This window comes from Mus musculus, chromosome 11 (assembly GCF_000001635.26).
Source record: "Mus musculus strain C57BL/6J chromosome 11, GRCm38.p6 C57BL/6J".
NCBI lineage: Eukaryota > Metazoa > Chordata > Mammalia > Rodentia > Muridae > Mus > Mus musculus.
This window is the reverse complement of record NC_000077.6, coordinates 8,506,090-8,530,121: the sequence shown is the minus strand read 5'-3', so window position 1 is coordinate 8,530,121 and position 24,032 is coordinate 8,506,090. Positions and strand designations below refer to the sequence as shown.

The 24,032-nt window shown below is 47.2% G+C and overlaps 1 protein-coding gene across 7 annotated transcripts in view; it reads left to right on the top strand.

Annotated features, from left to right (window-relative positions):
• The window catches only part of Tns3 (tensin 3), a 233,107-nt gene that overhangs the window by 134,637 nt on the left and 74,438 nt on the right, over positions 1-24,032 (top strand). For all 7 annotated transcript variants that reach the window (XR_380972.4, XM_006514741.3, NM_001083587.1 and 4 more), the window contains 3 exons: positions 10,552-10,681; positions 10,934-10,999; positions 11,819-11,923. Coding sequence is in view for 6 of the 7 variants with exons in the window: in XM_006514741.3 (XP_006514804.1) it covers positions 10,552-10,681; positions 10,934-10,999; positions 11,819-11,923 (301 nt within the window). In the remaining variant the exon portion in view is untranslated. The remainder of the gene's footprint in view (positions 1-10,551; positions 10,682-10,933; positions 11,000-11,818; positions 11,924-24,032) is intronic.

Genomic DNA, 24,032 nt, shown 5'->3' with positions numbered 1-24,032 from the left:
TGACTGGAGATTGGGTGTGTAGCTCCCATCTCCTCACTCTCTGGAAAACCAATGCTAAGCCTCCATCTGAGCTTTCTGTTCCTGGGCTGGTGGCTTCCGAGTCTTCTACGGCTGGAGAATAGGGACAGTCCAGAAGCTCAGTCCCCTGGGAGGTGACTCGTCTCTTCTCCAGCTGCCTTCCTCCCTCTGTCTTCTCATCTCCTCTTGTCTTTCCTTACATACCTTCCTTCTTCTCCATTTTTTCCTTCCCCCTCTCCGTTCCCCTCTCTTTTTGCCCCTCTCAAATTTTAAGTTTTTACTCAGGTGTCTTGAGCTTCATTTTGTTGTTGCATTTTTTGTCATTGGTTTTGGAGTTTCCAGTCTTAGCACTGGACACAGGAAGGAAAGAGGGAGAGAGTGGTTTCTTTGTCTTGGAGATGCCTCCTGGCAACATAGTTTCTATTGGAGAAGAGAAGCTGACGATGCTGCATAGGCCAAAGGAGCCATACCTGTGTGGCTCAGGAAGGCCACGGTGGCGTGGCTTCACACTTCCTGGTGGGACCTTCCCTAGCATGTGTGTCTTCGTGAGGAAGCACATCAAGTTGGAAAGGGACATGCCTGCTCCTTTTTTCTTTTGGGGAGCTGTGGCCTCTGCCTAGTGAGAACCTTGCTTAAGTTTTGTGAACATGAGAAGAACAAACTCACGTCAATATCCCAGGACAGTGCCCAACACTGGGATGCGGGTGGGTGGGTGGAGGGGCAGGATAGGGCATGGACCACATCATGCCATCCTGAAGCATTTCAAGCCTTGTCACTATCATCGAGGTTGCTCATCTCCTTCCTCTCTTCTCTAGAGGAGCCCCTGGGTAGGCACCCCTTCCTTGCACTATGCGCCCCGGAGCAGGCAGCAGTCAGAACCCAGGCCCCAGTAGACATTGTATGCACTGTGGCCACTGGGAAATGGATCTATGCATATGTGGAACTGTTTAGAAGGTCTGTGGCTGGGAGGTAACTCTTGGTCACTGAGGTGGTTCAGAGAAAGATCGGGTGGCAACGGTAACGCGTGGAGCTCTGCATGGGTGAGGGAGCTCTGCATGGGTGAGGGAGCTCTGCATGGGTTCTGCATGGGTGAAGGAGGTGTTTACTGGCAGGCATGCCTGGACTTGGCTCGTTCCTGGCTCTGTGCACCCTTGTGGAGCTGGCGGTTGCGTTAGCTCAGGAAAGCGTTCCTGTGGATTGCCGCCATTTACCAGTTGGCTAGGTGAATGATGATGTTGGTAGCATCCAGAGGTCACCTGGAGGCAGTTCTTATCACATGTCAGTGACCTGTGGCTATTGAGTGACATTTATAAGCAGACTATTATTTGAAGCTATTAACCTCAGGTTCTGTACTGCTCTGTCCCTTTGTAGGAAGTTTGAGCTGATGATATTTGAACCTTCAGGAAAATTTAATTTCCAACTTGAACTTGCGAGCCCATTTGGTGCCAGGTGGGGAACCTCTTTAGTGTCAGTTGTGGGGTGATGGTCAGCACTGGGATAAGGGAGGTTATTGTGGTAATAATTAATCTCAATTGGGGGTTTCTACCGCACCTTAGATCATTCATTTCCCAGATAAAAGAAACAAAACTTCTATATTTATAATAAGCCTTAGACAGCACTAGAACTGGGTAGCCATCAACCCTCTGGCTGTTTTGCCTACTTCCCTGTCAATAACCTCGAGATACGACTTGCCATGTTACTCCTGGGCCACTCTTACTCAAGCTGGCCAGCTGTCATGGCCAGTTCTCACTATCCCTTACTCCATGTTGTCTTCCTCTCTCTCTTTTGAGACCTGAGAAGGAGGAAATATTATCTGAATATGTAGGAAGCACAAGAATGCAGCTTCCAAAGATTATAGAAATGACAGAGACAGCTGACCACGTGGAGAGTCTCTAATATTCTCTATAACATTGGATATTTATCTTTAGCCTTCTGGCCCAGAATATCTGACAGACCTATACGAAGCAGAAATTATGAAGGATTTGCTTACCCTGTCATGGCAGAGCTTGTCAGTCAACTTCCTGCGTCTGTTTGTCCTCTTTGGACAGCATTTTGTCTGGAGATGACGTTAGGGCATTTTATTTGCCCAGTGCTAGCTTGCCACAATGGAAGCAACTCCTGATGGAGGTTTTGACGTTCATCATTTTTTACCAAGGTGAATGGGGGTACTGCCAGGAGTCGACATGTCTTAAAATGATAAAATTATGTTTAAATGCCATATTGTGTGACTCTCTGAGGCTTTTGAAGACCACATATCTATTTACAGCATATCTAACAGACATTGCTTGTCTCCAGGTACCTACTGCATGTTTAACGGAGGATTATATTTCTATAATAAATCTAGACTAGTATCTAACATGACCATGAGCTTGATTGACTGACTCTTAACTTGCATTACTTAATTATTTTAAATAGTTTGTAATTAAAAGGACCAGGACTAAACCTTGTATTTTTAAATGAGTTGCATAGGCATAATACCTATGTAAGAGCTGAAATTTACATATATTGTAACAAAATTAACATTAAATTTTGAATCAATATTCAAAGATTCATGCTAATAAAAACCTTAAATCTATATTAATATGAAGCATTTGTACCAATGGAACAGAACTAACCTCATTTGAGGATACCAAATAGCTCTACCTTGAAGAGTAGAGGAGGCATTGAGTAGTCAGGGAGGAACCAGTGCCGTGGTTCCAGCTAGGGCATTTCTGCATTGTGCTTCTCCCTGTCTTTATATAGCACATAGAACTCACGAAGTCCTGTGCGAAAGGGAGGGATCAAGGCAGGGACAGCAGCAGCCCCTGGGAGCCCAAGGCACCTTGGAGAGCACTGCTGCCTTGGAACCAGAAGCAACCTAATGTGAAGTGTTTTTAGAAGCAGAAAGTGACTAGCAGTGGGTGTTTGGGTGATCCCAAGAGCCAGGGAGCCTGTCCTGGGTGTCCTGCACAACCAGTCATGGAGGCCAGGAGCCAGCCTCTGCTGAGAGCTGACGTGAGGGAGCTCCTGGGACCAACAGACCAGGGCCACGGCACGTCGGGATGTCTTTAGAAGTATGTTGTCGTTGAGCGTAAGCATAAGGCTTGTGTTGAGTTTGTATCAAGAAGAAGGGCTGTGCTGGTTGGAGGAGTTGTGAGCAAAGGCCCCGCCCCTTTCTTCTTGCTTGTTCCCCTGTCTGGCCTCACTTGTTTAGGCTACTGCTATAGAGCACTGTTGCACTGGGGTACTTAAATGGTGTTCACGTGTGTTTACATGGATGCACACAGATGCTTACATGGATGCTCACTTATATAGTTCTGCAGATTGGAAGTCCAGTGTCCAGGGCTGGTAGGCTCCATATCTAGTGGGGACTTGGTTTCTTATGTATAATAGCACCACGTCCCTGTGTACTCTCCTACAGGAAAAGGGTCTGGAGTCTCTATAGGGGCTAATGGAATTCAGAAGGCTTAGCCTCCTGACTTCATTGTGCCTGAGAGCTCCCATATTCTCCTACTGTCTCCATGGAGTTTAGGGGCTACAGACGTAACCCATAATACAGGTTGGTATATCCCCAAATGCTCTGGCTGCTGCCTGCCTGGCATCTGTTCTCTCAGGGGCTTCTCTGCTTACTTTCTAGAATCTTCTCTTTGCCTCTGACTAGGCCCTCAAGCCTCCTGGTCCTCTTCCTGTCTAATTCAGGTTTAGAAAAGAGAAACTTGAGCATAGACCCTCCTCCACTGCCCAGCTCAGTGGTGGTAGCCTCTCCACCCATAATAGCTGTGGTGCCATATCTGTGTGCTTGCCTCTTTGACTTGCTAAGACCCTTTGGAGCAGAGCCTTCCCTAGACGCCTGGCAGCTGCCTTTGATCTGGTGTTGGAGCCCTCGCCCTCCTGCCCCAGGCTGCTTCTCTCCCCTTCCTTGTTTGTGCAGCTCCAGAGAAGCTGCAGTTAGATCTTTGTAAGAACTGGGGATGGCTTTCCCAAGGATTTGTGGGCCTGGTGTGATATGGAACAGCGTCTTAGTTGTGCTCTTATGGAAACAGAAGCCAGCTATGCTGGAAAACTATGGTGCACAATGTGTGAGATTCAGGCTTGAGGGCTCTGGAGGTGAACTTCATGCCACAGGCCAGCTAGCTCCTCTTGGGTGACTCATTTCCATTAGCCGTGCTGGCACAGAGGAGATTATAGATCCACAAGAGATACTTGGTTTCGATAAGCCGATTTCCTTCCTGTACCCGTTTCCATTCCTCACATGGAATATTTTTAGGATTGCATACTGATTTGATTTACACTTCCTGTGTTTATAATTCTTTTTTGTATGCTCTGCACTTTTTTTTCTTCAGCGTTATCAGATAGGCTGTGGGAGACGTGGAAGCTGACAAGGGTATTTTTCCATCACAGTGTAATTTTTCCTTGCACAGTTCATAGAAGTGACTGCTATGAGGCTGACCTGCTGCCTGTCAGAAATCTGACAGCACTTTTAGTCCATTGTAATCCGACAGAATGGCCACGATCAAAGGACACTCACCCCAGACTGGGTGGCTTGTGAAAGAATTTCTGTTCTCTTGTTCTTGTGGGGCTTGAAGTCTGTATAAGGACAGGGTAATTAGCAGGGCTGGTCTTTCCTGACCTATGTCATAGGTAGGTGGTCTTACCAGAATCATTTCCCTAAGCTCTAACCTCTCTCCCCCCCCCCCCCCCCCGCCCCCTGGCTTTTTCGAGACAGGGTTTCTCTGTATAGCCCTGGCTGTCCTGGAACTCACTTTGTAGACCAGGCTGGCCTCAAACTCAGAAATCCGCCTGCCTCTGCCTCCCAAGTGCTGGGATTAAAGGCGTGTTCCACCACTGCCCAGCCCCAACCTCTTTTTACAAGGATGCCAGCTATAGTTCACCCAAGCCAACCCTGACGGCCTTATTTAAATGCCCTTCATAAAAGTGTCATCTCAAGTAGAGTCACATTCTGTGGTCCTAGAGCTTTTTGATTTGTGGGTATAAAAAGGCATCGGCTAGCCCGCAGTGAGTGTATTCTAGAATGTGTGGTATGATTGACAGTTGGCTGTTGGTGACTGGACACCTTTGCTGGGGTTTCTCACTGGCCATCACTGGTGTTCATGTTCCTAAAGTGGCTGGCATAGGAAGTTAGTAGAGACAAGCTCAGGGCCTGCTCTCGGAGCTTAGACTCACGTGCTCGATTAGCTGAATGGGCAGGCAGGGAGCTAACTGAGTTGACAGACTGGTGTGTGCACAAAGATGAGCTGAAGTCTTGTTATAATAGAATAGACCCTTTTCCCTAGTTAGGTGCAAACGGCAATGGCTTAGCTTTCGACTGTGCTCAGCCCAGAGGGTGCAAGATCAGGAGTCCCAGTCAACTCTCAGATCCTAGTCTGTGGAGCCCGCCTTGTGCCACAGCTCAGAAGCCCCACGCTGCTGGTCCCACTTCGAGAGTTTAGGAAAGAGAAGATGCTGGAACATGCTCTATGCTGGCAGTGCTCCCACGACAGTGAGTGAGCCGAGCTATCACCGATCCTGTGTCCTGGGCTTTGGCAACTCTGGATTTACCCCACATTTCTCCTCTACAACCTTGCCTAGCTCAAAGGAACCTGCGGGCCTCCTTTGCTTCTGCCTGTAACCACCTGGCATGTTGTGCTGTGTGTGCAGTGTACAAGCCCGAAGGCTGCAGGTAGGGAAATGTGTTAGGCTCAGGTATGCTGGTGGTTACATTTCTCACAAGAGATCTGGCAGCCACTGTGACTTGGAAAGGACCCTGCAAGGGACAGAAAATGTGTCTAGATTTACCTCCCAGTGTCTGCCCTGTCACTGGTCCTCTGTGTGAGGAAGCTGCCCTTGGGGTGTAATGGTGGAATGCTGCTTCCAGACCATCTTACTGCTTCTAAAGAGGCACTTTGTCCCCTTAAGCCAATCAGAATCCTCCTTCATTTCAGTGACTGTTACCTTGTGTGCAGACCTGCTGCTCTTTTTCTGCACTGAGACAGGTAGCAGAGATAAAAAGGAGCAGGTTCCGAAGAGGGAATGGCCTAGTAAGTGCCTGGGAAACTCCTGAGAAACAGAGCTCTCTATTATATCTTTTGGCTGGTGACCAGCAGGTGGCGCTGTGACTGGAGACAGCAAAACTGACATTGATATATCTGCCTCTGACCTTTCTTAGTGGACTGCTCCTGTCTTTACAAAGCGCTTTTCACAGAAGGTCAGATTTTGTGATCCTGCTTCAGAGTCCGCTGTGGTCAGGTGCAAGGCCCTTCCCCGGGGAGGTTCCCTGCAGCTTATATAACCTGCTCAGGAATTCACGCTGCTGCAGGCCCGCCAGGAACCTGGCAGAGAGCCTGGGGCTTGAGCCAGCTTGCCCCCTCCCCGTCTCAGCACTTGGTCCAGAGCTTGTAAACATCTTTCCATCTGGCATGCTCCATCTTGCTGCCCTGCCTGGGCAAACCACAGCCACTTGTACTTTGTCTTTATGGTTGCTGGCTTTGTGACCAGTGACTGGGCTTGTGAGTACAGGTGAAACCGCCTTAAGAAGTTGCACAAATAGCACTGGTGTTTGTTGTTTCTAACAGTGGGCACTTGTGTGTGACCAGTGAAAGGTAGGATTGTGTCCCCAAGCTGCCCCAGCATAGGCCCTGGGAATGGATCTCTGTTGTATCTGTGACTGTAATCTTTTGTGATTTTCTGTTTGTTTGTTTGTTTGTTTTTTCTTTGTTATGCTGTGGACTGAGAACTAGGTCAGGTCTTCATCCATGCTGTCATCCGGCACTGTACCTCAGTTGTGTTTTTGTTGCGACCCATATCTGCTCACCCTTTCCTTGCTTTTTGTTCGTGACTTGACAGTGTTAGGACCCCGGAATCACACTCAGCTGGCATGGAGATCATGGCATTATCCGGGATGGACCAAAGTGGGACTTCCATTTCTCTTGGGGATGTTCGAGTGCTCTGTTCTTAGAGAATGTAAGAGGAACTCTGGGTCTCCCTTGTCTGTGCCTAGCACATCAGGAGGAGAGTGGACACTGACTGTCCTTAAGAGCTGACTCACCCAGCTCAGGCACTGTTCTTCCCCAGCCTTCCAAGGGCTGGGACTGCAGCGTGCGCTACACCCTTGGCTTAGGTGCCTGCCTTTACTTAGCTTAAAGACTCAGCTTTTTACCTGGTCCCAGGCTCCATCATCCTAGCATCCAGTTGAAGGTGTAGAGATATCTTTGTGCAAATGTAAGGAAATAAGGTTAGGGCAAGGTTTCCAGACTGTTTACCCAGAGCACAAGTAAAGAAGACCACTCAGACCCTTCCATGGCCCTCGCCACTATCAGCGGGTTTGAGCACCACGATTCCCTTCCTAGAAGCTCACGCTTTTACGTTGATTATTAAATAGTATAACTTGTCCGGTTGTTTACCAGCATGTAGGCATGATTATAGGGCTTGCATGGATACGGACATCTGAAGATGTTCAGCTACCTTATGAAACAGTTAACTGCTTGCATACAACATATGAACATTTCCTACATACTTCAAATAATCTCTAGCTTGCTCATCACACCTGCTAATACAATATAAGCGCCATGTAAATAGTACTCCACAGTGTTTAGGGAATGGCTATGAGAAGAAAGTCTCCATGTGTTCTGAAGTTGATGGAATCTGCAGGTGTGCAGTCTACTGATACGGACAGGCTAGAGTAGATATAATCATGGAGATGTCACAGACAGGTAGATTTGTAAGGCCTCTTAGTACTTAGTAGCTATATATATATATATATATATATATATGCTGTCAAGTAAAGCTGCTGTCCACCTTACAGCGAAGAACGAAAGGTTCCAAGAGGATGAATGCCTCTGGGTAGCGAGTGCTTCTGGTGAGTTGGGGGTCAGTGCAGACGCTCCTTAGGTGGGCTCTATGACAGTCGTCATTCAACACAGTGCTTACCACAAAACTGTGACCATCACATTGACTTGTTTCAAATGACAGTATTCCAGAATCTGACAGCAGAGGATCAGGGTATTTTTAGATACATTCAGTAGAGACGCAAGAAAGTAAGTACATGTTACAGCCAGAGAACCAGAGTGGTTTCAGATTGCCCAGCGATCTTCATGAAATGCTTTCTATCTTTACGAAAGGCCTCTGGGGCCCCTTGTTAAGGCTGTGAGGTCCTTTCTACTCAGCAAGCACAACAGTTCTGATCTTTGACCACTGTGGCTACAAAGATTAAAATTGATACTGATACTCAGTGGTTCATTATTGGACCTTCATGTAGGTGACAGAGGTCACCAGATCAGGGTCTTAGCTAAAAGGACTCTTCTCAAAGTCTGACCTGTTGTATTAATAAGCCTGTTAGGGAGTCCTGAGAGAGGGTAGTGTGGTGTGATTTGTGTGTGTGTGTGTGTGTGTGTGTGTGTGTGTGTGTATGTGTGTTTAACATTGTCAGAATACCCACAGGAGAGGTCACAGAAAAACAGCACAGCATTGCTCAGCAACAGATCATTCTTGTTGACAATCCTAAGAGTGTTTGAGACCTTGTGATATGACAGATAAAGAATTTGCAAGCAGGAGATCACACCAGGCCCAAGGTAGCTGGGAGCTGCCCAACCTGTGGATACCCATCCTTTTCCTCCCACGCCTGGGTTGGACAGAGTTGGGATGCCTGGGTTGTGAGTCAAAAGTGTTTGTGTGTAGCTGAGGGACAGCCAGAGTAGGTGTACTCGGAGTACGTAGCCCCGGGAAGGATCTGGGGAAGAGGACAGGAGAAGAATACTAGTAACTTGAGTGGGTGGAAGGCGAGTCGAGACCATTGAGAACAGAAGAGACTGCGGCTGTGTTACATACCCCTGTGCCTGTGCCTAGGATCTCCCGATGCCCTGTATTCACCTAGTCAGGTCCACAGGCCACTCCCTCCTGGCCGTCCTTCCTCACTGTCATGCATGTGCTTGAGTGGACCCAGCTAGATCTATGTCCCCAGCTTGCCCTAATTTCCTGAGACCTTGCTCTTCAAATATTTATTCTCTTAAGTGTGTATACAATTTGGGAGCAAGTCTGGATTGAAAGGGACTTCACTTTTCCCTCTCTTCTCCCCACCCTGACCCTTGTAACTTCTCCAAGGCAGCCAGAGGAGAACAGGACAGGATCAGCTGACACAGGGCCTTAGTGGAGGGCAGTGTGGCATCAGTCTTGGCTGAGAGGACTAAACCTTTGAAGGGTAGTTGGTGTGAGGCATGAAGGCTCAGAAGAACATTTCGGAAGGATTCTTTAATTCCAAGGACCATTTTGGATTTGAAGGATTCCACACCAGAGACCTGGGCCAGCCTGCCGTTTGTTGTTGGGAAGCCAGCATGGCTCTTGGGTCTTCTTCATTCTTGATTGTGGATAGACAACTGCAAATTTTCTGTGCCAGGACCACTAGAGATGGGATCTGTGTCTTCATCCTCGCAGAGGATGCTTGGGAGAAGCCTTTGCTTGTTTGTCAGCAGGAGCATCCCTTGCAGGCTGTTTCCTGGTAGATAGCACAATGTCAACAAGTTTTGGGTCTGCCCAAGGGCTGTGGTGCCCACCCAGCCTTCCTGCCTCGGCTTCTTGGCCTTTGATTTTCTGGAGTTTCCGTGGGATAGTTTCTCTGGTGAGAGGATGATTGAGTTGTCCCCTGGACATGTTCTTGCCTGGTTGGTGGGTACTGAGGTTTGATACCCTGCTTCTTGTTTGCATTTGTGAAGTATGATGTTTTCAAGCCATCCTTTACCAGGAAGAGTGCCTAGCGCAGTTTCCGGTGACATGGTAAGCCACTGTGGGCACTGTATAGTCTCAATGCTGAGTTCAACTCAGTCTGCCTTGGACCCCTGGAGACTCTGGCAAGGCACTGCTGGCTTATGGCTCTTCCTCTGCCAACTGAGTGAGGTCCTTTTCATAGCACGTCTTCTCCCCACTGGTGTGGAGAAGCCTTTGTTAGCAATATAAGACAGGGCACACCAGGCACTCACTCTGGCCATGGTCCTACAGTTGCTGTATCCTGCTTGTCAACATAGCCATGCAGGGTTCTAATGTGATTCTAATACTTCCTCTAAAATATCACCTCTAGGACCTTGGACACCTGGGAAAGGGACCAGCATCTCTTGTCTCTCTGTCTGGGCCTCTGTGAACCCCCTCCTCCATTTCCCTACCCCCTCACATTCTAGGCTATACTCAGCAAGCAGGATGACAGCAATAACCAGCGTCTCCATGGTGTGAGAGCCAAGAGGTGTTAAGTGGCAACATGGAGATTTGAGATGAAAGGGAAATGTCATTGCAGTCAGCTGTTAAAAAGATAGACAAGAGACCACAGGTGTCTTCTAACACAACTCCTGCCTGAAGGGTGTGGTCTTTTGAGATTTTCCTTTTGTTAAGATAGCATGGGGGCCACAGGGAATCTCTTAGTGGTGTGCTGACTGATTCTCTGCCTCCGAGGTATCTTTTCAGTGTGAACATCTGGCCACAGCTGTTCAGAGGCCATACCATCTATACTTCTGTGCTAAGCAGTGAGCTCTGCCCCTCAGCCATTGCCTGTTTTCTCTTCCTCTCTTAAACTAGGTGAAATGCTATCACAAGAAGTTCCGCTCGGCCACCCGTGATGTCATTTTCCGCCTGCAGTTCCACACCGGAGCTGTGCAGGGCTACGGGCTTCTGTTTGGAAAGGAAGAACTGGACAGCGCCTGCAAAGGTGAGTGAATAAAGCCCCCTGGGACGTCAGAAGTAGCATCCTTCCCTGTTTTCCTTCCCACTTGCTGGTGGAGTTACTGCCAACATAACAGAACCGAGTTGATCTATGGGTGAACAACTCGGAGAAGCCAGGAAAATGTTGACACTCTGCTCGTGAAGGTGGTCGGTCACAGCTTTGGGAACAACCTTGCACTGGCTGGGCTGGAAGGGCAGGATCAGTGTGTACACAGTGCGGTGTGGTTCTTTGTTTCAGATGACCGCTTTCCTGACTATGGCAAGATTGAGTTGGTCTTCTCGGCCACACCTGAGAAGATTCAAGGTAGGTGACTGGCAGTGGGCAGACAGACTTGATCGGACTGGAGACAGTTTTGAGGATCCTGAGCTTGTACTAACACCTCCCACCTTGACCGTGCGTGCGCGCATGTGTGTGAGTGTGTGTGTGTGTGTGTGTGTGTGTGTGTCTGTGTCTGTGTGTGTGTGTGCTGTGCTGCTTGGGGTCTTGTGTATTCTAGGCATCCCCTACTGCTAAGCTTGGTCTTGAATTATTATTTTTTTAGATAGCATATTGGATAATAAGGGGTAGGTGGCTTTGAAACAATAGCACTCACTTGGGAAATATCAAAAGGTAGCATGACTTGCCTCAGGTGGCCTCACTAAGGAACACTTGAAGGCTAGGGTGCTTGTTGGTGTCCCTGAGGGTTCACTTACATCCATGAGGTTATACCAAATGCTTGCTTTTTCCCTCAGAAAAAGTGTTTTAAAAGGATTGCCAGTACAGTGTACTAAATGTCGGTATGTTTTAGAAAATATGTTTAATAGTGTGTGTGTGTATGTGTATCTATCATTAGATATATCTGTAGTGAAAAGTACTGATCTGTCTCCAGGCCTCCTGTGTATGACAGTTTCAAGCGTGATTATTTTGTAGCCTAAGCTGTGACATCTGATCATCTGGCCTCAACCTTCCCAATACTGAAATTGGCTACATGGTCATTTTAACTCTATTCTTAATTACTTAGAAAATGATCCCTCTTAAAAGTAGGCTCATTGTTATAGATTTGGGTAGGAAGGCTCACAGGGTAGTATTTCCTGTGGTAGTTTGAGATGCTGGGCTTTGCTAAGTAGCGGCTGTGCCCCATAGGATCGGAGCATCTGTACAGCGACCAGGGAGTGACCGTGGACTATAACACAGCAGACCCGCTGATTCGATGGGACTCCTATGAGAACATGAGTGCGGATGGAGAAGGTGAGTGGCTCTGCTTGTAACAGGAGGCGCAGGGCAGAGATGGGGTGTCCCCGGCTAGATCAGCAGAGCTTGGCTCTCGTTTACAAAATGAAGATCACCCTCACCCCACAGTCCCCGAGCTACACGTGTCTGGCACTGCCGGTTTTGAAGGCACTTGCACATATCAGGCTTGGTGAATTTTCAGAGTTGTAGTATATGGAGGGCTGATGAAGCCTCCTGACTGGAGCAGGAAGTGTGTTCTACCCACTGACTTCCATCCTTTCCTTCCTGTATGTGCTGGGGACTGTCATATATTGGGCAGGGGCAGTGTCTACTGGCTGCATATTCCCAGGGTCGTGGACCTTCCGGCACTGTTTATGTTTGCTTGTTATCCAGGTTGTAGGCAGACGTCCATTCTCTGATCACCTGCAGAGTGTACACTGTGGCTCTCTGGGGATCCACAAAGCAGATAAAAAATAAACGGACAGTCATCTCTTGGGGATACTGAGAGAATCCCTTGGGGTTGATTTCTGAGAAGTGGGCATCCAGGTTTTCTTTGATCTTTAATCTTTTCTGGTGTTAAATTTACCTGATTACAGAGTGAGTTCCAGGAAAGCCAGGTCTACACAGAGAAACCCAATCTTGAAAAACCTAAAAACAAGCAAACAAACAAACAAACAAACCAATCCATTTTATATATTTATCATGGTTATGGAGATGTCAGTGTGCTACAACTCGTGTGTGTGTGTGTGTGTGTGTGTGTGTGTGTGTGTGTGTTGGGTGTCAGGGAGGCTTGCAGAACTTATTCTTTTCTTTCTGTCACATATGTCCTGGGGATCAAACTCTGGTAGTCAAAGTGCTAATCAAAGTGCTAATCAAAGCCCAAGTACTGAGCCTGAGTGGGTGCAGGAGACCAGTGGCTAGATTAGAACTGGAGAGCCATGGCATGATAGAGCCTGTAAGTGACTATGCAGAAGGGCCACCAAAGACACACTGGGATATTTCACTGGCATGTTCTTTTATATTTTTAAACTACTGACTGAGACTCAGACCTGTGTAGAGAAAGAAAATTGAAGTCGTGTTTGTCAAGTTAGTGATATCCTGATGGGAGACATCAAACACCAGTGGAGATCTCCACACCAGCATCCGCTTCTTGTCCATCACTAAATGGAAGTCTGGGGAGACCCGGGAAGACGGCATCTCTGGCCAGGGCTAGATTTAACAGTTCTATGTCTCCCTGTTTGTGCTGGAGAAATCACATGCCTTTCTGTGCTGGGGAGGGTGAAGTTTCAACAGAAGGGACTGCTGGGATTTCAAATCCATATGGATCTGAAGTGGCACCAGGGGTGAAGTGTGAAAGCTCCAGGCATTAAAACACAGGTGAAATTTTGGGGTGAGCAGGCAGGTGTAGACAAGGCAAAGCTTTCTATCTGTGTTTCTTCCCGGTGTGAGTCATTCAGAGGCCTAATCCTGCAGGTGCCAGTGTAGAAACACAATTATAGCTGAGTACTTTCGGAAAACTTAGCGCTGTGCCTCAAAGACCCATATTGTACATAGAGATCGTTACGGGTCCCTTGCCAGTTTTATTCATATGGGGTTATTACTAGTCTTAACCCCAAGGGTATATCTTATTGATGTATGATAGTGTGTGACACGGTCCTTTCCCATTGGCCATGCTTCTGCTACCTTCTGTTGGAGAAGAGTGACAGGTCCCCTTTATGCAGGAGTGAGTGGATGGCTTAAGGCAGGAGGGGTAAGGGACACTTTGGAAAACAGGATAAGGGGTATCAATCAAAGTATTGGCCCTGGGACAGGGAGGAGATGGTGACCTGACAAACCATTATTGGCTAGAATAAAACCAGAGAGTTAGGTAATGAAGTAGCCAGCGGCTGTGAATAGGGACCAGCGGCCAGGGAAATGTGGTCAAGAACTCTTGCTGGAATTGTGGCATTCTTCGTATGATGGAAGTCACCTTACTTACATAACAGATGAACTATCCCAAGAGCCAGTGTCCAAAGGCTCAGGTTAAAGGATGGAACGGTGGATGGGACTTGTGATATCAGGGATTTCAGTTCCTTTTCACCTCGTTTGCATTGCTTTTGTCTCCTGGCAAGTGGATCCTTAGAGGGAGGGCTGGCAGCTCTCCTCACCTCACGCCTAGGAGACTCAGAGAGAGGAACTGGCAAGGGAAAGGATGGAGCCTTTATATACCTGCCTGCAGAGACTGCTTCTTCACTCAGGCCCCTCTTTCTGTGATGTTACAACCAGAGGCAATAATTGTCAGAGCCTCAAATGCAGCCATTCCACACACTCATGGCTGCTGGAAGCATTTTGCTACTGTTTTAATCTGCTCAGATGTGATAACAAAATGTCACAGATTTGTGTCTTGCACAGTCTTGGGGGCTGGAAAGGCAAGATCAGGGTGTCAGCAAGGTGGCGGTCTCCTTAGGTCTGGTTGCATACTGCTGCCTTCTTGCTGTGTCTTCTCAGCTGGATGGTGGTTAAGAGAGCTTCCTTTTATAAGGGCACTCTTCCTATCACAAAGGCTCCTCTTCCAGGCTTAGTCACCTGTCAATACCATCTCCTTGGATGTTCCTTTTCAACATAAAGGATCTTGGAGGACCACAGACATTCGAACTACAATAGATATGTGATGTATTTTTTGAGTGAGAAATTATTTTGTCTTTAGATATTTATTCTGAGAGTTCCCCTTAGGGTGATTTTTCTTTCAGTAGCTTCTAAGCTGGGCAGCATGGTCAGGAGGGAGAGCTAGGTTGTATGGTTTCATGTTCTGGGGCTCTGCAGTTGGACTGTCTGGCTGGTGGCAACCTAATGTTCTCTAAATAGCCAAGGCTTGGTTCTGGGGTCAAATGGACTGCGTATGTACACAATGTGTCATGAGTTGGCTACATTGTTATTTTAGCAGCACCTGGCTACAGCCAGTTCAGACTGTTGAAGGATGGCAAAGACTTTAAAATCACTGTTCCTCACATCTCACAGATTCTCTCGGGCTGGGGTGGGGCTTCCACTGGAAACAGTGCTCCAGTGCTTTTCACCTTCTCTCACACACTATGTTTCTTTAGAGAACTTCAACAAATACAAATGAATATCAAATTATTAACCCCAGAAGAGCTATGGGAAATGGGTGGTTAGCAAGTGGGAGATGTATTTATTTTGAGAAAGTGATTACTCCCCTAAAGATAAAAAGCATAGAACATGCCATATGCTAATGGGAATGGCTGTGCATAGGGTATGAACTGATGATGTAGGCTACACAAGATTTATAGATATATTGGTGTGAGCTGGGGAGCTTTGCTAGGTGTCTAGGGCTAGCCTTCAGGATTAGGAGGGTCATATCCAGAAGGCAAGCTTCTTGGAATGAAGGTAATATCCCCTTCCTCCAGAGAACAGCTTGCCCTGTCCTAGCAGGCAGAAACAAGTAGATAATATTATTAGGAGTAGTATTATCAGCCAGCTACACTGTTGCAAAAGTTTAGAAAACCGGGTCAGAGGGACAGAAGGAAGAGTAAGAAATGGTAGAGTTTTATTTTCCCATTGGAAATCAATTTGTATTTATATTTTCTGTACTTTACTGCAAAATACAAACTATCATTTTCAAAAAGCACCATCCATGTTACTGCCTGGAAACAAAGCTCTTGCCATTGCTGTACTGTACTTTAGGCCTGGTTTCCCACATAAGTGGTTCCTACACACTTTCAGAGCCTTAGGTTTTGTTTTTTGTTTTTTTTTTTAACCTCACCTGCCTGAGCATGTGTGCGTCTGTGAGTAGTTTCTCCCAGGTCTTGCTTTGTCACGTTGTGTTGCATTAGACAGGTCACCACAGTGCATTTGATCCTATCGCTGTCACCCTGTGGGACTTCTGTGTTTCCACTGTTGCACCCAAGACCAAGGCCAGTACGGAATAGAAGATCCATTCTCATGGCTGGAAAGTGAGTCCTTTCCGATGTCCCCCTCTCCCTTAGGATCCATGTCCTCCTTAGCACCTCTCAGGCTGGGGGAGGCTGGACTCCTGTGTCTTGTGCCAGGCAGTCCCTGGCTCTTGCCAGGGGTCTGCAATCCTTGGCTTGGGTCCCTGGACAGAGCCACTCCTTGGCAGGCAGAAAGCAAAGTCTTAGCTTCGTTTCTTGCCAGGGCCCAAGCCTCAAGCGGCATTAGTCCTGACAGCTGTCGGGAGCTTTGAGGAATAAAAGGGAGGTTTGGCAGCTTTTGAAACATTTTCTTTTAGCTGAAAAATGGGGTATTACAATGCTCCCTTTAACCCCCACTGCTGCCTATAGTTTCTGCTGGTCTTAAAAAAAAGAAAAAAGAAAAAAAAAAAGGAGCTGAAATATTGACTTAAGCCGCATTTATCTCTAGAATGCCTGCTTCCCTGGAATGAGCCCGCCACAGCTGCCTTTTGTCAGGGTTCATGTTAGGAAGGCTCTGGGTTTTATGCCTGATGCCCCACTTTCCATACTAAGAAAAAAGCCATCCTGGAATGTGTTCCAAGGTGAGCAAGAGGGCACAAATGTCCCATCTCTAGTGGTGTGTGTGTCCATGTGGTCTTCGTTATTCCTGATCTCATGGGGCTTTAGTCCTGCTGGACAGTGGCCTGCTATGCTTGCAAGCTGTACAGCCAGTGGCCTCTCCAGGGTACTTACTATCACCCAGAACAGGGAAGAATGTCCTGGTGTGGCAAGGTGCCAAGAAGCTCATGGTGTGGGTGTGGCCACCTTCAGTAAGCTTGGCTGTGCTATTTCATCTTCATAAGAACCTATGAGCCCTCTTAAGAGATGAAAGGAACAGCAGTTCCCAAGAACAGTAAAAAGATGGGGCCTTCAAGCGCCCTGGGAGCCTCCTGGAGTTTACTGTTAGCGCCCTCTGTGAGTTGTATTGTTTTTTGGATCACTCAGGACAGAGCCCTGTCTGCCTTTCTCTGTGTGACAATTGTGCTGGATATCATTAGGTGGATTGCGTTCCCATGGACCAGAGCAGATGGACTTACTTAGCTGGTGGGGAGATGCAGAATTGACTTGGCTGTGATGGGCTAAGGAAGGTCTCCTAGCAGCCCATGACCTCTGTGAAGGTCATAAGGGTAATCAGTGTGCGTGGTGTGTTGCTGGGGACTCTGTCCCTGGAGTCCTGGCTCCTTCTCTTCTCTGCTGTTTTCTTACTTGGGTAGTCTAGACTGGCTTTCCCTCTCCCATCGTTGGGCCTCAAGCCCTCTATTGCTGTGCATATGGCTCTCTGTAAAGCCATCTTATCTCCTATTTAAGAACCCACAGTGCCATCACCATAGCCTCTAGTCCCTTCTGGGTGGTGTGTGTGTTTGCTCTGACTTTGTTCTATTTCTCTTTGTTCTATAGAACAAAGGGAGGAATGTTTATCATATATTCGTTCACATCAGCATGCATCATATGAGCAGTCTTCTTCATTGTTGGCAAAAACTGGTTTCAGGACTCTGTCTCAGACACCAAAATGCATGGATGTTCAAGTTTCGATCTTCAAAGTGAGATAAGATTTGCATATAATCTACACGCTTAACCCATTCTAGGGTTTCTTATAATGTCTACCACAATATTAATACTAATTAATATTTCACTGTTTGGAGAAAGAGACACACACACACAATCTTTTATTTTTAAAACAGATGCAATTTTTAAATAATTTTTTGATCTGTGATTGGTGGGTTCCATGGTTTCAGAACCCACAGACATGGTAGGCTGACCAAAAATCATAGTCATGTTAGTAGTATAGAGGGTGTGCCATAGACTGGAATTTGGAGTACAGTGATTAAGAAAAAAGCAAAGAGAGTGGTCACTCCATCAAGTGTTGAATGCAGGGCATCTCTACTGGACAGTATGTGAGGTCCAGCGTGTAAACTTTAGGACTAATAGTAGCATACAAGACTTGTGCCCTATCCTGAAGTGTTATAAAGCTATAAATGTCTTGTTATTTGACAGTGAGGCTGGAAGATCCATAAAGCTTGAAACCCTAGCACAACACTGATCTAGAGGATACCCCACAGGCATTAGAGTCTGGAAGGCAGGGGAGGTAGAGGAGGGCTTATAGAGCTCTCTAGTCAAGAGCAGTTCTAGTCCTGGAGGATGGGGGTTTCAGGCCCTCAGCAGTGGATGGGTATCACAACCACAGATCAAACAAGGACCAGAGGGAAGGAAGACTCACGGGTGGCTTGGCGTTGCACATGAGAGTTGCTGGGCCATTCCCAAACCCTTGGTTTTCTGCATTGACCTCCTACTCTGACCACACTCCTTACCAATCTAAGGGTGAGCCATATGAGGGCATCTCCAGGTTTGGACTCTGACACTTTAAGGGAATACCTTCCATTCTGGTGCTCAGGCTTGACTTCCTAGACAGCTATAATTGAGCTGTGTGAGAGTTCCCTCTGCGGCTGTGGAGTAGACAGTCCAAAGGGCATTCAGATCTGCAGTCCTAAGATGGCCAGATCCACTGCTCAGTATTCCTGTGCTTCTGTTAACTTCTGGGAATCATGGGGTTCCTCCTGGGCAGTTCCTCATCGGTAGGATGAGATGCTCCCGTGGAGCATCCAGAGATATGTTTCTTCTTCACCTGGTGTTGGCTACAGCCCTACTCCATGAATGGGTGACTGTCAGATAGAACTTCTCTAGATCTTATTTCTGTGGCATAAATAGTCATGAAGAGATTTTCCAAAGATCTTGATATCTGCTGGAAATATCACTGATGGGAGTGTGTGTGCCATAGCTCAACACAGCTAGCATAGCTGCATAAGGAGGTTGAGGCAGGCAGAGGTATGGGAAAGCAAATGAGGACTAGGTGTGTGTTCCAGGGGGGAGATTGTTTGCCATGGTGGATAATGGTGAGGGCGATGCTAGTCTGAGGTTGAATAGGGCAGGCAAGCTATGGAAGAACTTTCTATATAGTGCTGCTGGGTCAGTTAGCTTTCCTGTTCCTGTTGTAAAATGCCCAGCAGAAGCAGCATAAAGCCCCAGAGGTTTTTTTATTTCATCTCCCACTTGCAGAGAGTTCTCAGTCCATTCCGACAGGGAAGACTGGTGATGGCAGCTTGCATAAGGCTGTTTCTGTGGCATCCAGCAAGAAGCAAAAAATATGGATGGGAACCAGGGCAGATATAACCTTCAAAGACTTAACCTCTAGTGAGCTACTTTCATCTATCCAACTATCCATCCATCCATCATCCATCCATCCATCATCATCCATCCATCCTACCATCCTTCCATCCATCCATCCATCCATCCATCCATCCATCCATCCATCCATCCCCACCACCCATAGGGTTCCCAACCTTCAAAACAGTGGTACGAGTATGAATTGAGTTAAACGTGAACAAATGGGGACGTTTCACATTCCAGCCAGGACTGTGGCAGGGCCCTTGTGCCTGTCTATACTTCATAGTCTTCTGTATTTGGATCAGAATGGTCTGTGAGAACTCTGCCTTTAAAAATCTCTCAACTTAATTTTTGTTTGTGCTTACTACAATCACTCTTTTTATTATGACAGCGTTCTTAATGTACACTCAGCCCTTTGTACACTCAGCCCTTTCTGAGTCCTGCCTGCTGAGCTGGTTAGGTGAAAAGCACTTCACGGAACACCTTATGCTGTTAAGGGACAATGATCCCTATGGGTAGCCAATCCTACTCTTAAAGAGCTCCTCCTCTTGTTGATAAATTGAGGCCACACTCTGCTGCCACCCAGGCTCCAAAGGTCTCCTTTCATTGACTCTGTGATGTAACAGTTGTGTGGCACTTTTAGGTGCAGGGTGACAAAGCTGAGGGCAGTGGCTCTCAATAGCTGTCTGACCCCTGGGAAGCCTCTGCTCAGTATTCAGAGCTGTAATCCAGTCATGGACTATTGACTTTTGAAAATGGATGGAACCTGTTGGGAAAGAAAGTGTGATGTCGATGCTGCCAAAGGACAAGTGCCAGGCCCTGGCTTCCATCCCATTAAGAAGACTTTTATTATTATTGTTGCTGCTGTTGTTGTTTTAATTCCCAAGTGGTGCTAGAAAAACTGTCTGAAAATGTGTGTCATTCTGTAGTGTTGCAAGAATCTTATGAGTTTTGAAGTGATGGCCCCAGGATAGAGAGGTGGCACTGAGATTTCAGTGGATTTGACCTTTGCCCTCACCTCTCAGTCTCCAGCCTATGCACTCTCCTGAGGTCTCCCTCCCAGGAGGAAGCAGGAGCACCATCTCCTGAAACACCCTCGGGTGCTTCACTCTACCTTCCAGAGGGCGCATCATGAGAGTTTGGCAGGTGATGGAGGCTGGGGTGGTCCATCTGTCCCACTACAGTTTCCATGTCTTTGTAGTCCAGCTGTCATGCAACATCACTCTCACGCCAGTTTCCCCTCTGCATCGCAGTCACGGACTGCATCTCTAGCTTTCTCTGATGACCTCACCCTCTTAGCTAACACACACAGTGACTCAGTCTTAGCCTTGTATTCTATCCCCGGGGCTGGGGACCTTTCCACTCCAGTCGCACCTGTGGGAATAGCAGCTAAGTTCTTGCTTTGCCTTTCATTGTCTTTCCTGAGATTGGAGCCAGGTTGTTGCTCCTTCCATACAGCTTCTTTTCTCACACCTCAAGTCTTGTATGGAAACTCTGCTGTTGTGACTTCCCACCATTTCCTTCCATTAAGGTACAAATGGCTGCCCAGTGATGTCGCAGGTCCACCTGCCTGGCTCTCTTCTGCGTCCTCCATGGGAGTACCATCCCTCACAATGCCAGGGAGATGTGAGATTGCAGCTTTATTTCTACAAAGCCTGAGGTCTTGTGTTTCTCAGTTCTGCCAAGTCCGGGAAAGCTTTTGACTACAGTATTTGGTCCATGGGATGTAAAACAGCAGAGACAGGAAGCTGTGATTAGTGGCTCTTCCCCTTGTGTATTTAGCTCATGTGTTCCTACCCCTGGAACATCCACCCCTTCCTCTCACACTTGGCTGAATGGTAGTCCCCTCTTTTCTCTTGGAGATTTAAAATGTACCAAGAAAGGAATAGAGATCAAGCCTGTGGGGCTATGGCCTGTGCACTCTTCTCTTTTAAGGAGTCAAGGGAGAGAAAATTTGTCTGTGAATGCATTTTAAGGGCAAAGGGAGGAGCTTTAAAAAAACAAAAGGTTCATCTAGAACAGTCTTTTCAGACAGGTCTTCTGTGTAGCCGAGCATCCTTACCCTGCCTTGCTTGTCAGAGCTACATGTCTAGCTCCCTGTGCCCTGAAGCTCTGGACTGGGGGACCAACATGCTTAGTCTTATGGAAGCGTCTCCTGCTGATGATGGTGGAGTTGTTTTGGACCAGTGACATTTCCAGGGCCAGTGGCTTTCTGACTTTAGTTCTGCAGCTTCGAGACCTCATGCTGATACTTAAAGGGCATCCCTTTTCCATCCTGCCTCCTATGCAAGCCCTCCCTCAGCCTCTGGTCCCACCGTTACCTCTTTATAGTCTTCATATTGGCTTCTTACGTAGAACTTTATCTGAAGGTTGAGCTCAGTCATTGGCAGTTGGAAACCACTGCCCTGTGTGCCTTTTTCTGGTATCTCAGAGTTGAGATTGTTTTTTAAGGTTTGCACACAAGACTTGTGATATCAAACACACCCTGCAGTATTTAAACAGTCTTGCTTCCCCCTATAGGTTCCAGGACAGAGAATAAAAATAGTTTTGAGTCTTATGGGTCCTGTGAAGGGCTGGGCATGAGGGTAGAAGGAAAGGTCAAGGCAGGGAGTGTGCTTTGCCCTTGAACTAGATTGAGCCTGGATTATAAGACTCCTGGACTGTAAGACTTTTTTCCCCCCTCTCTTTTAGGCCACCAAGCTATTAGAGATTCAAGGTTATTTTAATGGCTATATTCAATGTTATGCATCCAGGGACCTCAGATTTTAGACCTGCTTGGTTTACACTGTGAATAGGAACAGCTTTGGCTACTTTTTGTGGATAAAAGGTCTGTTTATACATGGTGTTCCTTTCTCAGGAGCTAGACTGTGTGGAGAGTGCTCCTTCGATAGAGCAGAGTTCTGAGGCCCCCTTGGATGCACACTGATGATCTGGTAGAGTCTCCTTTGCCTCAAAAGAGAGCCAGTGTAGAGGCCTCTGAGCCAGGGCAGGAGACAAGTAGGCTCCCTTTGATTCATGAACCAAGGGTGATCAGAGCAAGTTAGAAAGAACTGATTGATGTATGGCTCAGAAGAGAGCGATGAGGGAGCCGGGGAGGCACTGAGGCTGAGATTACAAGCTACAGCTTTAATGATGAAGGCCGCAAGAGGTGGACCAGGAATACAGAGAAAACTGTTGGTCCTAGAGGCTGAAAGCAGGTCCTGGAAATGGGAGGGGCCTTGGAAATTCTTTTGCTGGTCCTGACCACGCTTGGCTGTTGTAGCTGTTATGTCCCAGATAGAGTGGGCATTTGTCCATGGAAGTTACTTCCATACCCCAAGAGCAAAAATGAGCCAGTTTTTGTTGTTGTTGTTGTTATGAAAAACTGAAATAATGCAGGATTCATGGTGGTCACATCCTTAGAAAATTAGATTTTGAGAACTCAGTAATGTTCACTTTCTCCACTGAGCGGAGTTTTACCTGCAACCTGTTCTCTGAAATGATGCCCAGTAGCCATTGGTGTCATACCCACATTCTGGACGAGGAGCAGGGCCTATTGCTTGCAGGATACCACAGGGATGTTGTATGGGATTGGGAAGCATGGCAAAGGGAAAGGAGCTGCCTCTTGATGAGTAGTCTGAGTGAGAGCAGGGGCTATGAGGAAAGCATCCTCTCGTTCATTCATTCATTCATTCATTCATTGTTGTTAATACATAGAGCTGTTGCACAGCTCTCTATACCTACACAGTATAGGACTAGGTCGCCTGAGGAGCAAAGGCAGAGTTCTGTGGGAAACTGATCAAGGAAACCTAGCATGTATGCACATGGGGCAGGCTATGGACGCAGTACATACCTCTGCTTGTTAGTATTTCAGTGCTGGGTATTGACAAAACTGGAGGAGATGCTCATGGCCCATGCAAAAGTAAGGACTATAAGGGCTACTGACTGTTGGCTATCAGAACTCATTGTTATTGAGTGAGTAGCACATTTATTCCTGACCAGATTTCAAGGAGTCAAATAACTTATTGGTATGTCCTAGAATTCTAAGAGGCCCGGTTTAATAGTTGTAATGCTCTGGCCCTTGATATACACTGGATAGCACACCAGTGGAGGCAGGAAATAGAAGGGACTCTGTGTGTGTGCACATGCGTGGGCATGCATATGTGTATTCAGGGCAGGGGACTTGAGGTCTGGTAGCTGATATAGAATAGAGGACTGGGAGTAAGCTCCTAAACTGTAGCCTTTCTTGGTGTACTAAGGAAGGAAATGTTTTCTTCTGGGAGCAGCTGACAAGTGAGTAGGAGCCTTGGGGACAGGAAGGCTTAGAGGTAATCACCAATGACAGTGAGAGGGTTCTGAGAGTCAACATGGTGTGCAGTGATGCTGTAAACCCTCAATGTAGAGCCTCCTGTGATCTTAGAGGTGTGCATATGAGCTGAGGGAGATAGCAGAGCCTCTGGGTCTGGATGGGTAAGAAAGGAACCCAGGGGTTCATGCTACTCTTGGTATGAATGTGGTGCTGGACTTAACTCTTCATTGGCTCTCTCTGCTGTGCTAAGGCGTGAACCTGATGTATGTAGATGTGTACATGGTGGTGTTCGTGGAGAAGAAGAGAAACTGTCAACCCTCTCAGCTGTGTGGGAAGGAGACGTTGGCCACCATGTTGGTGGTACTCAAGGTTTTCAGTTTGGTAAAACGTCAAGATTATGTCACCAGGAATGTTACAATCAAGCTGAGGTCTAGAGAGTCAGAGCCAGAAAACCAATGGGATATCTCAGGAGAAGCCACGGAGATACCTGTGATAGGTGAGCTTAGACTACAGCTGATCATGGATATGTGTACAGGACCAGGAATAGTTAGTGATCTTGGCTGGAACAGGGCACCCTGAAACATAGGCTTCTGGAGATAAATGTCACTTGATGGATACATCTTGATTTGGGGCAGTTGGAGAGAGGTGAGGACTTGGAAGAGAGCTGCCTAGCAGGCTTCCGTGGAGACCAGGGTCAGGCCAGTGGGTAGAA